General features: G+C 41.1%; 1 protein-coding gene and 1 long non-coding RNA gene across 21 annotated transcripts in view; both read right to left on the reverse strand.

Moving 5' to 3' along the window:
* Positions 1–16,603, reverse strand: part of LOC102123831 (uncharacterized) — a 337,031-nt gene that overhangs the window by 70,232 nt on the left and 250,196 nt on the right. For 3 of the 20 annotated variants that reach the window (XR_012423812.1, XR_012423820.1, XR_012423826.1), the window contains exon 1: positions 330–404. The exons of 12 other annotated variants lie outside the window; for them this stretch is intronic. This is a non-coding gene — a long non-coding RNA (uncharacterized lncRNA). Of the gene's footprint in view, positions 1–329; positions 405–947; positions 978–1,410; positions 1,667–5,032; positions 5,318–16,603 lie in introns of those variants that run through there. 5 more of the 20 variants (XR_012423822.1, XR_012423811.1, XR_012423821.1 and 2 more) reach the window with 4 other exon arrangements.
* Positions 15,650–16,603, reverse strand: part of BLID (BH3-like motif containing, cell death inducer) — a 53,416-nt gene continuing 52,462 nt past the window's right edge. Inside the window, 2 exon segments of the mRNA XM_074014030.1 lie at positions 15,650–15,983; positions 15,986–16,136. Of these exon segments, the coding sequence (XP_073870131.1) occupies positions 15,802–15,983; positions 15,986–16,136 (333 nt within the window). The 3' untranslated portion in view covers positions 15,650–15,801.

The raw sequence follows: 16,603 nt of genomic DNA on the forward strand, positions 1-16,603 counted from the left end.
TACGCACATACATACAATCACGAGTATATCAGAGAAAACTCTTTCAAGATTTGGGCAAAATAGTTGACTAAAATGGGAAAATAATATGAATAGACTCAGAAATGCCCACGTTTTTAAAACCATAGTCTACAATAAGGATTTCGTGTCTCTTCAAAGCTTTAATTTACGACTAGCACAAATGACTGAAGAGAAAATAGGAGGCGTCTCTTTCCCCCAGGGCAAGCATGCCGCATGCGAAAATCATAGAAATCGGGTTTTCAAAGGAGAAGACCAAGAAGTAGGATTCAGAGGCTATAGAAGTGTAAATGCGAAGAGCGTTCTGAACTCACCCATTCGAAGCAGAGCGGGGCCCGCACAGCCTCCTGTGGCACCATCCCGAGCAAGGGGGGGAAATGAGAGCTCTCAGTGCGCTAGGCTGGGCGAGGTGTTTCAATAGAGGACGGAGAACGGGGGCGGGGAGGGGAGGCGGGGGCAGGAAGCGATACACCAAATCTCGAGACTGTAACTCTGTAGCTTATGCTTTGACGAGAGAAAAAAGGGCAGTTGGGTGGGAGTGGAGGGAGGGGCTGGAACTGATCAAATTTGGAAAATATTCACTTAAAAATTAAAAAAAAAAAAAAAAAAAAAAAAAAAGGGGAGTATGAAACCTCCCCAGAGCTGCTTTCTGAAAAATTTCTTCCTTCTTTCTTTAGCGTGCACTTTGCCAGTCCTGCAAACGGAGCCTTCGTCTGCATCAGCTGCTTGGCTGAAGTCAAGGCCAAATCACCAAGAGCGAGCACCAGGCTGTCATTTGGTAGACGCGAAGTGGGAAGGGCTGGGTGCGGGCTGGGGAGAGACATTCCCCCCGCACCTCCCGCTGCGGATTCTTTGAAGCCTTTGGCCAATATTTCAGAGGAATCCGAAGCATAATTCCCCTCCATCTTCGCAGACAGCCCCTGGTTCTGTACCTGATAGATTGTCACTTTCCTCATCAGACTGGAAGTGGGGCTTTCCTGTGCCGCCTCCAAAAATGAAAGGAAAAGGAGAGGAGGCGGATGGGAAGATGACCCTGTTTCAAATGTTTCTTCTCCTTTTTCTTTCTGTTTTTCATTTCATTTCTTTCTTCTTCTTGTTCTTCTTTTATTCCAGGCCTGAGCAAGGTAGATGGCTGGCTAGTCAAAGAGAATGACAAAGCAGCCACAGCCAGGAAGACACTGGAGAGGCCTCAACGCACTTAGTAAAAATGCTAAATATTTTTTAGATATTTCCATATGCAACTAAAAACAGTTAGAGCTCCAGACTCTCCCCCTCCCCTCCTTTAAAAATAGAATCATGCTAGCAAGACAGCTAAATTACGTCTCTTTTCCCTCTGTACAGTGTCTGTTTAGCACCCCCCCCCCACCCCCACCTTCAAGACAACTTTTTTCTCACCTCTGTAGATTCTTCTCAGGCACAATCCTCCGTTGAGCTCAGGGGCTCTCCTTTTTCTCTCCCTTCCCTTTTCCTTTTCCTCTCAGAAAAGCTAGTCTGTCATCATCACACCTAGCTTCTCTCTCGCTCGCTCAACCTCTCTCCCTTTCTCTTTTACTATTAAAATATAATAATAATAATGGCCCTTTCGACATAGCAGCATGAAGTGGCTGCCTTTGAGAAGCACATTTAATCTTTACTGGCTCCCCTAGGCTTCAGTGAAGAAGGAGAAGGCAAGGGAAAAAAAAGAGAGAGAGAGAAAAAAAGATTGTAAGGGAGGCTGCTGACGGACAGCAGGCATCAGGCACAAATCAGCGACAAGTTGAATTTTCCTAGACCACACTGCCCCCTTTCTTCTCGGCTTGCTCCCTGGGCTCCTGGAAAGCCCGAGTGTCTGGTTACAGGAGGCAACGGGTCTCCTTTTGCCAACCATGGTGCAGATTCCTCGCATGCCTGCTTAAATCTCTGGCAGAATAAGAAATCAATATCCCCCTCTAATCACCTTTAGCTCTTCGATGGCTTCCCCCCTTTTCTGAGAATCCACTTGGCTCTCCTCGCCGCTCCCCCGCCCTGCCGGTCTCCTACATACAAAGCTTGCAGCCTTGTCATTTCTCACTTCCTTCCATATCTTGGAGACAAGCCTCTCTTCTAATATCCTCTCGCGCTTGCTCCCTCTCTCTGTTGTAGTGTGTTTCATCCCTGACTTGCAGTGCTGGATGCACTAAGGCATCTCCCTGACTACTAATGAGGCCAAAAATACATCAGCAGGTCAGGGGGAAGGCCAGACACTGTATTATACAAATACAAAAAATTTCTCAGCCTGCTAGACCTAGAGATCAGGTATCACATTTTCGAAAAGGCAAAACAGGGAGGGAAAGAAGTGAGGAAGGGAGACCACAGTGCAGTTTCTCTGCCTAATTGTTTCACATCCTAGGGGAATTTAAAGCACACATGCATGTACGAGTGCAGGTGATGGATTCTGTGAATCTTCCTGACTTTTCTTTATGGACAGAAAGTCAACAATGCCCAAACATTTCTTTGCAATCAGCATTTAGCGGGATAAAAGAGCAATGATTCAGATCTACATTTAAGATACGTAGACACTCTGTTCAGGCATGTGATGACTACGGTGCTAACATTCCCTTTCCTTCCAGTGGCTGGGGTTTGCTCGTTGACTGTATTTGCAATATGTACTAATTTACCATCTATGTGCCCTTGGATTTTGAAATGAACTCGTCAGTCACTGAGGCTCATCCTAACCCTTTGCTTTCACTGCAGACATTTTCCTTATTCCTGAAGCATGTTTTTCCTCTTCAAATGTCCGACAGACATATATACACTTCATCGATCAGCCTCAAGTCCCCCAATAATGACAAGTAATATTTCAGATGACAAAAAAAAGAGGCACAAGAAAAAAGGAAGACATCCTAAGTTGATTGGGGGAGCATCTCCTATCATTTCTGTTGGCACTCATTTTTAAAGCTCTGCTATGCAATGATCCTTTAAAGCATGGATCTGCCGAAAATTAGGGTCTCTACCTATCTGTATACACAGTGGGTATGTTGCCATTCTAACCCAATTTTTCTGGCTAGAATCATGCAGACAACAGGCAGTGTGGTGTTAAATATAATGTCAGATTCTGTAAATAGCAAGGAAAGGGAGAAAGGTATCTGAGGATGCAGGTTTCCTCCAAGTCAATGTTTTTAAAAGATAGTTTCTTTGTGCTCAACTCAGACATAATTGTGCTTTGTCTCCGACTGTGAGACCTGCAGAAGCATGCCTAGATGCCAAGGAAAAGGAGAAGAAAATGCACAAATAAGAAGAAGATACAGAGAGAGGAAGAAGGGAGAGGAGAGAAGTAGAGAGGAAAGGCGAGGAGCGCGTAACAGTTAAAGGCAAAAAGGAAGTGTTGGATTTTTTAAATACTTTTTTTTCTTTTTGTCATTATTGGGAAGGAGAAAGAGGTGGTTGCCAGGAGTTGGTGACTAGGTTAGAATCTTTTTCAGATTTGGCTAACGGGGTGTTTTCACTAGACTGATGGAGAAAAAAGAAACACGCTAGAATAATCATGAAGGGTGGAGCTGTTTAAAAAAAAAAAATCTTTGACTCACTGGGTGCCTCCCTGTACACCAAAATGAATCATTCCTAACCAGAATCATCAATTGTCTTAGAGTACTTCTATATGAAGGCCAGACTATGGGAATCATGTCATTGAACCCATTTTCAAAGGGAAAGGTAAATAGAGGACGAGATTCCCTGAGACTCTTTTAAACCTCTCTATATTTGCAACAACAGTTCAGCATGATTTTCACATAATAAGCTAATTTGCCCTTGCCTGTATTCACTCTGCTTACAAAGATATACAAATATATAGCTTATGAAAGTTTTGCTATGAACACATCATTTTCTCTATACAACTCAGCGATGTCTTTGGAGGATACTTATTTCAAGCAGTTAACACCTGACCCCAATTTCTGTGGGTAATTAGTGAGCTAGATAACCACACAAAGTGGGTAATTATTTAGTACCCAAGGGTACGCTAGAAGTGGGTAGTGGCTTTGTTAACAAAAGCACATCTCTAATTATTGTATCTATGATGGGTGTTTTAAAAATACCAGTTACTATATCAAGTGAACCATGATAAATAAGTGAACTAGTTTGCTGTCCTTAGCATATACATATGTATCTTCTAGCATGGTTAATAATATTTACCTCTCTTGTATGGAGTGTTGTGAAGATTTATTAGTTAACATCTGTAAGACTCTCAGAAGATGAAATATTGCTAGAGGCCTTTTAAATACAGTATTATTATTGTTATTATTACCTTGGCTAAAAATCCCAGGAAGGGAGAAATGGAGAGGGTAAATGTTATTGTCTGGTCTATGTCTAAGTTTGCAAATACGCTGAGATCACAAACATAATGAGTTTGATTATGGGGAGTAGTTTCCTACCTGACAGAGTCTAACCCACGCTGTAATAGAAAAGGCAGAAGATATTTCATTGACAGCTGGCTCTGGTTGGATCTGAGGAACTGGGATAGAAGTGGAGGGGAAAGGGAGGAGCAGGAAGAAGGAGTCACTGATGGGCTGGGAGGAAGCCGAATCTGCTGGACCACACCCTCCTTCCAAAGTCTTTCTATCCTTCTCTTTCACGAGCAGCAAATAAGCACAAAAACCCCCAAAGAAGATATCTATGCAAGTCCTGGGACAAATTCAGCATAATGACAATCTATCTGCCAGTTACATAGTATTTCTTCTGGAGGAGAACCATCAGCACAAATTATTATAACAAATGCACATCCATTTTAAAATATTACAGTGTTGAGAATAGGCACACACAGATCAACCTCAGATATCTTTAACCCAGGTTATGCGCAGCGATGAAGAAGCAACTTTTAAATTGCTTTTATGAATCACTCTCAGGGGGAGAAGAGGGTATTATTAATTTTTGCTGAGAAAGAAAGAAAATAAAAAAGAAAGGAAAGGAGAAAAAAAAAGGAAAAGAAAACCCCATGCTTTCAGGGACCTAATTCTGGAGAACAACCAAGCCTTGAAAACAAACAGCAACAACAACAAAAACTTACTGCTGCTTTCCCTGTAAATGCCCATCTCCTTGAGCTGGCTGTGTGGCTCTGGCTGAGGCAGGACAGACAGGGGCCTCTTGGAATCCAAATCTTCAAGTAGGCTCACCACATTTTTTCTTTCAAAGCAAGGTTGTCCTGGGGATTAACCCTAGGAGTCTGGGAGATGCAAGCACGTGGGGAGGGTGAAGAAAAAGATGCAAAGATGTTGTATTCAGTCCAGTTGACGGCTTCCAGGGAATAGAAAAAGGAAAGGACCCCATGCGCCAGCCAACAGGTACCACTGCCGAAATCTCTGCTGGAGGACGGCCTTTGGGACATGTGCTTGTGCTGTGATTGGAGGTCAGTGGTGTGATGAGCACCTTTTAAGAGTTTGGGAGCAGAGGGAAAATTTCTCCAAAAGCCACCCAAGCCAGGCTTCTGACCTGGAGCCCAGTACGTGTCACCCCCTCTCTGAGCTCAGAACTACAAAGGCTGACTGGCATTCTCCAACCCGCCCAGCTCCTTTCAAACCCACAGACTGTGCCAGACTGGCCCCACCTCCCACTGCAGCAAATTCTGTAGCCCTGCTCCATGCTGTGTTGTAAGGAGCCAGATTTCCGTTTTAATTGTCCTACCTGGCCGTCCCCTCTGCCACTACCCCTGGCTCTTGGTTCCTGGCATGGTTTCAAAGGCCCAATCAATGGCTTTCCCTCCCCCATTGGAATCTTAAACACTGCTAGTTCTCCCTTCTCCAAATTTTATATCTTTCAAACTTAAATGTTTTTATGTCTTGTACTTTCTTTCATGTCTGGCCACCACCACCTCGTTTCTTTGGACCCTCTCATTCTCTTGTTTGACACTTTTTTGCCATGTCCTGTCTCATATTAGGACTGAAAACCCCAACCAAAAGTCAGCTGCTAGCATCTTTCCCTTCTCCTCCCCCACATTATATTTAATGTATCTGACAATCCAATGCATCTCAAGGCATGTCCTAAAATCTCACCTAAAAAGAGTTGAAGCCAGCAGACAGCAGGTGTGTATGTGTGTGTTAAATAACCTAACTATGTGAATGTAGCAGGAAAGAGCCTGATGCACATGGGTGGAAGGAGAACAGAAGAAAGGAATCTGGTATACTTGAAAATATTTAGGGTAAAAGCAATGAAAGCTAATTGTGGCAAGAACTTACAGGGAAAATACCACACACAAACACACATACACACACATGCATGCACACACACACACATATAGCTTGTATCAAGCATCCATGCTGAGCAGTTAAATCATAATACCCTAAGATTATCTGATTATCTGAAAAAGTATTTACCATACTGTGAATGGGACAGGCAGGGCCACATGGTTCTGCAGCTGAAAGCTAAATACAAAAAAGCCTTCTAGAACGGATTGGAAGAGGATGGCAAACTCCTACAAATCATCTGCCTCCCTCCACCCTTGTCTGGGCTTAGGGGTTAAGAACTGTTATAGCACCTCTCTTTTATTTCCATCATGATTTTAAGCTTATTATTGCTATTCATTCTTTAAAATATTTGTGCCCTTAACCTTACTACTTAGATATTCATGGCTTTCATGTTGCAAGTCCGTTCTCTGTGATACCTCTAACACCTATCATTGAAGTTCTTCTCTGTGTCAGACACAGGTAACTAATATCTCATTTAGTCCCCAAAACTGCCTTTAAAAGGTATCATCAGTGTTTTACAGATGCAGAAAATAAGGTTTGAAATAGTTAGAATTGCCCAGTTCATGGGTGGCACTGCTAGGATTTGAACCCAGGTCTAATTCACGGTCTTTCCTTTGCATCAATATACTCTTTGACTCCTGTCCTAGCGTAAATGACACTTTCTGCAGTTAGTCCACTCAAACTAGTTTAGTTTCTTCTCCTATGCATTTTCCATAGCACCCTATACTTACACTATGTTAGCATTCATTCATTCTTTTTATTTTGCTGATTTTTATCTAGTTCATAATTACTGACTACTTAACTCTATGTCGGGCACTGTGCTGGACAGTGAAATTTCTTTAGCCAGAGGACAGGAAGTGATGCTGTAGTACTGGCATCATCTGTGTACTATGCTACTCTATCTCCCAACTCTAAGATCACAAAGACAGAGGCTGTGACAGGGTCTCTCTGTAACCCCAGTACATGGCACAGCACCTGTTACACAGCAGGAGCTCAGCAAATCATTTCAGAATAAATTTTTATGCTAAGATGGCTTTGATTGTAACATTTTGAGAGAGCAATATTCATGCCTAAATAACCCTTAAAATGCTTAATAAAATGTCACATAAACGTGGCATTTAATAAATGGGAGATTGAAACCTTATTTTCTAAGACTGTACTCTGGCTGAGGTCCCACTTATAGTCACGTGTGTGTTTCTGAAAACTAGAAAATTGCTCTGTTTAATTCATCCTATACGTTCAGAAGTCATGCTGTTTCTGTTTGAAGCCAGTCAAGCTCTGTCTGAAATCTCTCCAATCGGTAGAGTAGGAGGTCATGTCAAGTGATAAACTGTCCAGGGTGACGTGGCTGTGAAGGACTATTTTGGGCTACATGTGAGGAGGGAGAGCTCTTTCACTTTAGAGTGTGTGGCTAAATCCAGATCTGAGATAAGCAACACAGCTCAGGGTGCCCTCGTTTCAGAAAAAGAAGTTGAGAAGATAGAAATGGTTCATGACCATATGACCTAAATGACTCTAGGGTTTCATACTGTATATTCTGAAGAAAGATTAGGCAATTCTTTATTTTGCCTAAGGAAAGAATATCTAAGTACGTATAATGGCTACCCTTGGCAGGCTAGCTTCTATCCTATTCTTCATCTGAGCAGTTCTTGTCTCTGAATAGAGTTAAGCAGGGGAATATATGGACTCCATTCTGTTTTCCACTAGCATTGACTGACTTTGGTTACAAATATGTTACTATCTGTACTAGACTGGGATAATATTCATTATGTTAACCTAGAACACAGTTTCTAAAACTGTATCCTTTGGGGCATTCCTGGCATTTCCCAAGGCAAAACTGGATGGGTACACATCATTCTACTCTAAATGTACTTAAGATAAAGACGATCTAAATTCCCTCAGCAAGAGTCTTTCACTAACTGGCAAAAATATTCCTCTTCCTATGATAATACTCATCATAGGAAGAGGAAGAGGAGGCTCTAGACCAGTAGGGGGCAGTGTTTGGTACAGGCACTCTATAGCTCAAGTGGTCTCAAAGGAAATCATCTGGCAGATTTTATACCCGAAATCCACATCATTTCCAAGTGTCAGGCTAAGTAGAGTCAGGAAAAATACTTGGATTTTTGCCTAGTAAAAAAACTGCTTTCATTAGTATCTTAGGGGAAAAATGAATGCTGACCTAATCCTTCAGTATATATTTAGTGATATTTATTGATATGAATATATAAAATAATTCTGTTGCCTCCTTGTACCTCACTGGTTGAGTTTCAGAGGACTTTTCCTGGCTTCCGTCCTAATTCCATAGAAGAGCTGGTGCTTATCTGATGGGCCCAGGTGGTTTGTGAAGCTCTCTGGAAGGTAATCTATGGCCCATTGATTGCATTGGGGCCCAACTCTACCAATTTGTAGGAAGTACATTTTAGCAGCCTTTGGGTTTTAGGAAGTTGAAGGAGAAAAGCTTCTGTCTAACAATAGGTAATCAGAGAAAGAAAGAGAGACAGAGGGAAAGAGAGACCATTCCCCTCCCTAAGGTGAGATGCCTATTACCTATGCACTAAGTGGATTGAACCTGACATTATAAAAGTCATTATTCTTGGCTGGAGGATGTCATCTAAGAGCCAAATGCTATTTTAGTCTAGGTTCCCTGCCATTCAGTCATTAGGTTTAGGCTGGCAAGCAAAGAGGGATATTTTTCGCCCCTGGGACTTTTGAAGATTGTGATTGTAAGGCCAAGAACCTATAGATGATATTCAAGCAAGCATACAGACCAGGGATTTGGTCTGGAGTTGTCTGTATTGTTTTGAAACTGCTACAGATAGCCTGGCAGTTGGGAGGGAAAGAAAAGAGGTGGAGGAAGAGTAAAGAGGCATCTTATTGATGCCTAGGAACCATGGCATTAATAGGGCTCGAGTTGAGACTGTTCTCCTCTCAAATAGGGTCTTATTGATGCCATGGTTCCTAGGGATGTCTTTGCTGACCAAATTAATGCTCTTTTGAAGATAGGGCTCCTTTTGTAGTACTCATAACCCCTGGATCTCTAAGTATTTTCCTATCACCTAGGAAATAGTAGGAAATACTTAGAGAAACACTTAGAGAAATACCTAGGAAATACCTAGGAAATACTTAGAGAAAATAGGCAAGAAGTAGATAGGGCAATGACTCACCACTAAGTAGAATTAGATTGTCTTGGGTTGGTGCAAAAGTTATTGTGGTTTTTGCGATAAATTTTAATGGCAAAAACCACAATTAATTTTGCATCAAACCTAATAATTCAGATTTCAGGGTTTCCAGTCATCTCCCAATATTGCTGTTCAACTTTTTATTAATGTTCAAAAAGTCAAGACACACTTCTTTACTTTCAAACATCAGATTTTTACATTTTTTTAAGCTACTAAGATTCTAAAGGTTTAGGAGAACGAAAGGGAGAAGCAAATATTTTCATATCATGATTCCTGTTTCATAGTTGGGAACTGAGGCAATTAATGACTAAATACTTTTCCTAAGAAGGTTGTTACAGCACCAAGAATAGAATCTAGGTCTTTCATTCAGTCTAGCTGTTATGAAGAAAAATGAGCTAATATGTATGAACTGCCTCGAAATCATTCAAAGAGTGGGTTTGTGTAAATCTGAGGTGTCGTTAATAATCATACCCTGTGCATCTTAGTTCCCCCATAATTAACTGATGACAGCACAGTAAGGAAGAGCTTCAACAAGATGCGATTAGTTTACTTGAGCACTTGTAAAATAGATATGTGTGTCAAAAGTGCTGAGTGTGCAGAAATAAAATTAAAGGAATACAGAAACATATTTTGAGACATATTTTTGGGTCCAAGGTGCAGCGGCAGTATTGGAATTCCCACTGAGATTAAAACAGAGAGTATGTAATCCCAGCACTTTGGGAGGCTGAGGCAGGTGGATCACAAGGTCAGGAGACTGAGACCAACCCGGCTAACACGGTGAAACCCCTTCTCTACTAAAAATACAAAAATAAATTAGCCAGGTGTGGTGGCGGGCACCTGTAGTCCCAGCTACCTGGGAGGCTGAGGCAAGAGAATGGCGTGAACCTGGGAGGCAGAGCTTGCAGTGAGCCGAGATCATGCCACTGCACTCCAGCCTGGGAGACAGAGCGAGACTCCGTCTCAAAAAAAAAAAAAAAAAAAAAAAGAGAGAGAGCAATGAGTAGCGGGCACCCTGGAGAAACCAAGAAATATTTTAAAGGTGGAAACTGCTACCTCAGAGACTTTAAATTCAGCACATTCTACACTTCTCAAGGAGTCTCCACGCCACAAATAGCAGTGACATGAATACCACAGGGACTATGTCGAAGGGAGCCAGGCTCACCTCCTGGGGTCTGCTGCTTTCCCCTTTATGAAGGCCCATTGCACGTTCCAATCCAGGCCAGCACTGAGCAAACCAACTACCGTTTGCAAACAACCTGCACTCTAAAATCTGGGGGAGGTAGGTAAATATTTTTCACATTCTTAAGTCTTTATTTTTTGTCTTAATTTTTATTTTGAGTCAGAATCTTGTTCTGTTACCCAGGTTGGAGTGCAGTGGCATGATCGTGGCTCACTGCAGTCTTAAACTCCCTGGCTCATGCAATCCTTCTGTCTCAGTCTGCCAAGTAGCTGGAACTATAGGTATGCACCACCATGCTCAGCGAATGTTTTTATGTTTTGTAGAGATAGAGTCTCACTACTTTGCCCAGGCTGGTCTTAAACCCCTGGCCTTAAACTATCCTACAGTCTTGGCCCCCTAACGTGCTGGGATTACCAGTGTGAGCCACCGCTCCCACTCAGCCAAGCTTTTAAACATTCACTGTGATGTTATGACTACCTAGCCCAGTTCTGGACTGTTTGATTTACAGGCTCATGGGTCTATACGCTTAACTGTGCATGATACTTACAGGTACTGAATGAGGACATGTGTTCATTTTGATTCAACTAATGCTTACCACTATGTATGTTGCATAATAGGTGCTTTACAAATGATTGTTTATTCTGCACTCTTCTGGAAATTTAATATAATCTAGGTTGTAGCATTATGGAGCACAGACCAATCAACAGATTGAACTCACACAAGGAATCTTTAATTGATGATTTTCCTTTCCTGTCATGAGTTGAATGACCCAAAATCCACATCTTTTAATTTATGGAAAAGTAAGAAAAGTCCAAAGGTAAGAAAGGAAAAAGCATACTTTGAAAATAAAAAGAAAATCTGGTTAGTGTTTAGATTCTGTTTAGAATGTGAACAGTGATTTGGGTGTTTCTAATAAACAGTTAGGAATCTACCTGTCAATGTCTTTTAATGTTATTTTTATTCCTTTTAGAGATGAGGTCTCACTCTGCCCAGGTTTGAGTGCAGTGGCGTGATCCCAGCTCACTGCAGCCTCAAACTCCTGGGCTCAAGTGATCCTCCTGCCTCAGTCTCTCAGTCTCCTAAGTAGCTGGGACTCCAGGCGAGCACCATCATGTTTGTCTCTTAATGCATTTTTAAAAACAAAGTGAACAGATAAAACAGGTCGGAGAACCAAACTAGGGGAGGAAATAACTGATGACCAGCATGTTCACCCCAATTACTCTACATATGCATATATCTCTTGAGTCCCAATGCCTTGCTTTCCACAGTGCAGTAAGAATTATTTGAAGTACCGGTAAATTAGCCTCGTTAAGGAAATTCATGAAGAACTGATGAGGTAGCTAAAGACTGGCGGTGGGCATGGAAGGGAGGGAAGAATTTGACATTTTATTTCTCTTCCGTTAAAAACAGGGAGTGTTTGGGAGGCTGAGGCAGGTGGATCACCTGAGGTCAGGAGTTCAAGACCAGCCTGGCCAACATGGCAATACCCTGTCTCTACTAAAAAATACAAAAATTAGCTGGGTGCGAGGTCAGATGCCTGTAATCCCACCTACTTGGGAGGCTGAGGCAGGAGAATCACTTGAACTTGGGAGGCGGAGGTTGCAGTGAGCCGAGATTACACCATTGCACTCCAGCCTGGAAGACAGAGCAAGATTCTGTCTCAAAAAAACAAAACAAAACAAAACAAAAACAACAATAACAAAAAAAAAAAAAATAGGGAGTGCTTACCCTAGAAAATATCAATGCATAAAATGAACTTCTCTGTCCTTTAAATAAAGGGGACAGAGGAATAAAAGCAGAAGAATTATTACATGATCTGCTCAGTCTTTTTGTCTCCTTTCAGTGATCTCAGTCTCCCCTTTCTCAGCACTCCATCAGCACTGTAAGCACACCATGCACAGGAAATGTTGCACTATGATTGTAATTAAGACTTGGAGAGATGTATCTCCCTGTGTTTCTAACCCATTACAGAATGACTGGCACACAGTAAGCTCTCAGTAAATGTGGAATATAAAATGAGTTAGGTCAACGTGAAGATAAAATTTAAGAGCTAGAAGATGAAGCGCAAGCACAACCATGTCCAAAGTAAGGAAAAGTGAGAGCTCAATTAGATCCAGATTCTGGGCTGGATCTAATGGGACAGGAAGGGGTAAAGAAGAGTGTTCTGCGTGAATCCTCCATCCTTCATGAAGATGCTAAAGTCCTGCCACTGAGTTATACACACAGAGTTGGAATCTGGCCCTGGGGAAAACCAAAGGCTGACATATCCTTGTCTGGTCTGCTTACTTCAACTTCATTTTCTATTTCTGGTGATAGTGGTCCCAAGACACATGACCCAATGGAAGGAATATAGAACTGCAAGTTAAGAGACATAGGTTCTCCACTTAGCTTTGTCACAGTGACCTTGGACAAGACATTTCACCTCTCAGATCCTTAGCTCTCTCAACTATAAAATGAGAGGATTACACTAGACGAACTCTCAAGTTCCCTCCAGGGAAATTCTAGAATTGCATAGTTCCTCTCTCTGTCTAGATTCCATTCTCTTACAAGAATATTTTCTTAACAGCTATGATTTAGATGGAATTTGGATTTAGAAAATAAATAGAGCATCTTAGCTGATGTTGAAAAAAAATTAGAGTCTGAATATACACAATGGGAGAAGAGAGATACGAAGAGTCTCAGTATGGTGAAATTCATCATAGCAGATCGGGTCATGAAAAGGGGATTCCCATTTAGCTATCTACATATCTCCTGATGCTTGAATGGAACAAAGAAAATTCGACAAGGTTTCTGGGCAACAAGAAAGCATGTTGTTGTGAAGGGATGAGAATTCTTTATCCCATTTCACAGAAAGGAAAACTGAAGCCCAGAAAAGATAGATAACTCCTTCAAGACCACACTGTGATGGTGAAGCCAACTTCCCACCCAATTATGTTGTCTGAATTTGTCAACAAAGAAATCACCACTGCTCCCAGTGATCATGGTGCCACAGCCCAATAAAACTGGGCAACCCCAGAGCCAGCTTCACTCTCACGATCTCTGCTGCAATCAGACCTGCTCAAAATTTCTGTAATGTATATTGCTAGAGAAAGTAACTGCATAAATGACCCAGAGAGGCTCCTTAGAAGATTTCCTGTGGTCAAGATGCTTTCACTGGCCTCGGGTCAAGAAATCTGGTTTCCATTCCATTGTCTGTCACTTGAGGCTCTTGCATATTAATTTCCTTCTCTAGTAATCAAAAAACTTTTGAGAGAAACTTATAAAATGTAAAATGATCCCAGATCAATACATATGAAATATTATTAGAAGAGTTTTGTCTGGCGTTGCCAATTATGTGAAGAAATTATTCTTATCTACTTTTTAAATCACTCAAAGACGCACACGTACATATATAAATAATATATATAATTTCTATTTAAATGTTTATAAGTGTATATACACACACGTAGACACAGTTCTCATAAAAATTATAGATGTATGTGTATGTATATATGTGTATGTGTACGTATGCATAATGTGTATGTGTGTATATATATGTCTATATGATAGATAAGTATGTATTTATATCTCTTCCAGTCTAGCTGGGAAATCTGTTTCAAAATCAACTGCTGCTCTCTCCTCGGACGTGATATATAGCCAAACAAGCCATTCTCGATTAACACTGCTCCCTCCTGGGGAAAGTCACAGAATAACTTTATTGATTTCTCTTTACCCTTCTCCACATTTCTCTGCTGGAATGTTGTCTTAACTCTTCCATGCAAAAGCAAAATGAAATGAAAATGAAAATGAAGAGAGCTTTGCTTCATTAGGGCCATGTTAATTATATTTTTCTTACTTCCTAAACAAAATTTTCTTCAAAGAACAGGATATCCATGAAGGATATCTATATGGTAAAGAAGAGAGAGGATGACATGCTTCCCATGGTTTCTAGACAGCAGATTTCTTTACACTGAAACCTGTGCTTTACCCACAATGCTGGACTCAGAACTACACGAACCTAAGCGGATTCTCTTATGATTTGACCAGCCATCTTTGAGAACCACTGAGACATTTTGGCAAACAGTCCTTCCACTGTTTTCCAACACACCAGAATATAAAGAAAGTTTGTTTTTTGTCAGTTTTTTCTACCTCAAAAGATGCCAGGCATGATTCAGTTTTTGCCTTTTCTTTCCCTTTTTCTTTTCTTTTTTCTTTTCTTCTACAGAAAATTCTTTACTTTCACAGCTTCAGGATCACTGATGCAATTTAGGAGTTTCTCCCATGCAATTGAGAAATGCAAAAGGGAGGTTCTACAGGCAGGATCTTTTCTGCCTGGAGCTTTTAAGATCACTGAGGAAAAATAATTCAGATCCTCACTCTTTCTCTCCTCCCAGCTTCTGAGCTGCCCTGCGGGCTCAGTTCTCACTGTGGGTAGGTATGGGTCGGGGTAGTGGAAAGAAAGCAGAGAAGGGGACACTGGAGTGGCTTAAAGTAAAAGCTCTAAAACACCTTTTCCATTTCCTTTTCCTTTTTCCCCCACAGATTGAGTTCTACTTACTCTAATAACAGAGTTCATAAAAGATTACTAGAATTTCTATTTCTTTCAGTTCCCTTTTTTAGTATCCACAGCTTTTTTTTTTTTTTTTTTTGTAAAGGGAAGTAAAGGTTAGACTTATTTACAACACAATGACAATCTCTGATTCTTCACTTTAAGCAAATAAAGACGCCTAGTGAAATAAATGGATTGTGTTATTTAAAATTGAAAGCTTATGTGAACCAACACTCAGAAACATGCTTAAAAAATACAGAAAGAAAATGAAAACCCTGTGACTACACAAGATTATTCTGATGCCAAATGCTGAGTGTACAATTAAGTAGAGTAAGTGTTAATAATATGACAAATACCTATTTCCAATGTACAAATGAAATACACTCAAAACTGCAAAGGACAGTGGCACTGTATGCTGCCCTAAGGTTTACAATCACATAGCTTTTTTTTTTTTTCATGAATTTGTAAGCTTCGTTTTAATTAAATGCCATTTACTTGTAACTAGCCAGTTTATCCTTTTTGAAAATTTTGTTGTTTCTCTGCACAATTTGAACCAACTTTGGAAAACATATGGGTAAAAGTGGGTAGAAAAGCATGTTAAGAATTGGGTCTTCTTGTTGAAATCAAGTTTCCTTCTGTGTTATGCAGCCTGAATAATGGGGGAAATCTGTCCTAGTATCTTGCTGTATCTGTCCTAACTCACTCCTTTTACAGGGCCTCAGCAGAGGAATTGCATAACAATGTAATTTGTATCCTGGTTAAATAGGAAGGTCTCTGAAGCACATGTCCAGGAACTTTCCGCTTCATGCCAGAGGAGCCAAGATTGCACCTTGTAAGAGAAGGCACTGTTTCCTTAGGCAATATAGGTTCTTTGTTGGAACCCAAGAGCGCTCCAGTGGCAGGCACGCTTTTGCCTCTGGATAAATGGAACTGCCAGAGGCTCGTTCTGTCCATCCTGTGTAGGGCACACACTCAGATTCTAGGATCTCACAGAAATGGATTTCCCGGCCCTCTATAGGCAACAAAGTCACCACAATTTGAAGCTATTACGTAAGAAAGTCCAAAATTTAACTTCCATTAGCTTTATTCAGCAAGTTTTTATAAGGCAGATCTCATATGGACTATGCTTTGCCTAAGCACGGTGTTAGATGGGAAGAAAAAAGTGGTGGTATCCTTCCTCCTCTTCCTTTCTTCCCAGCTCCTACTATTCATGGAATTTCCCTTGATTTCAAGTGGCTACTCACCAAAATCCTCAACTGAAAACAGCTTCCAAGGGGTCATGTACTTATTCAATTCTCTTCTCGCTTCTCTGCAAACACAACATCATCTGACCAAGGTTTGCATGCATAAGCATTGCTAATTAACAGTAAGTCTCCACAATGTCCTCCTCTTAGTAAGTTTGACACACAGACCACAGCAAAGCTGTATGTACTACCTAAAAGTGGGAAAGATCCTCTTGTTGATTTCTGAACTGTAAAAGGCAGGGATACGTTTTGGACTTCTTGTCCCT

Source organism: Macaca fascicularis, chromosome 14, assembly GCF_037993035.2.
Source record: "Macaca fascicularis isolate 582-1 chromosome 14, T2T-MFA8v1.1".
Classification (NCBI taxonomy): domain Eukaryota; kingdom Metazoa; phylum Chordata; class Mammalia; order Primates; family Cercopithecidae; genus Macaca; species Macaca fascicularis.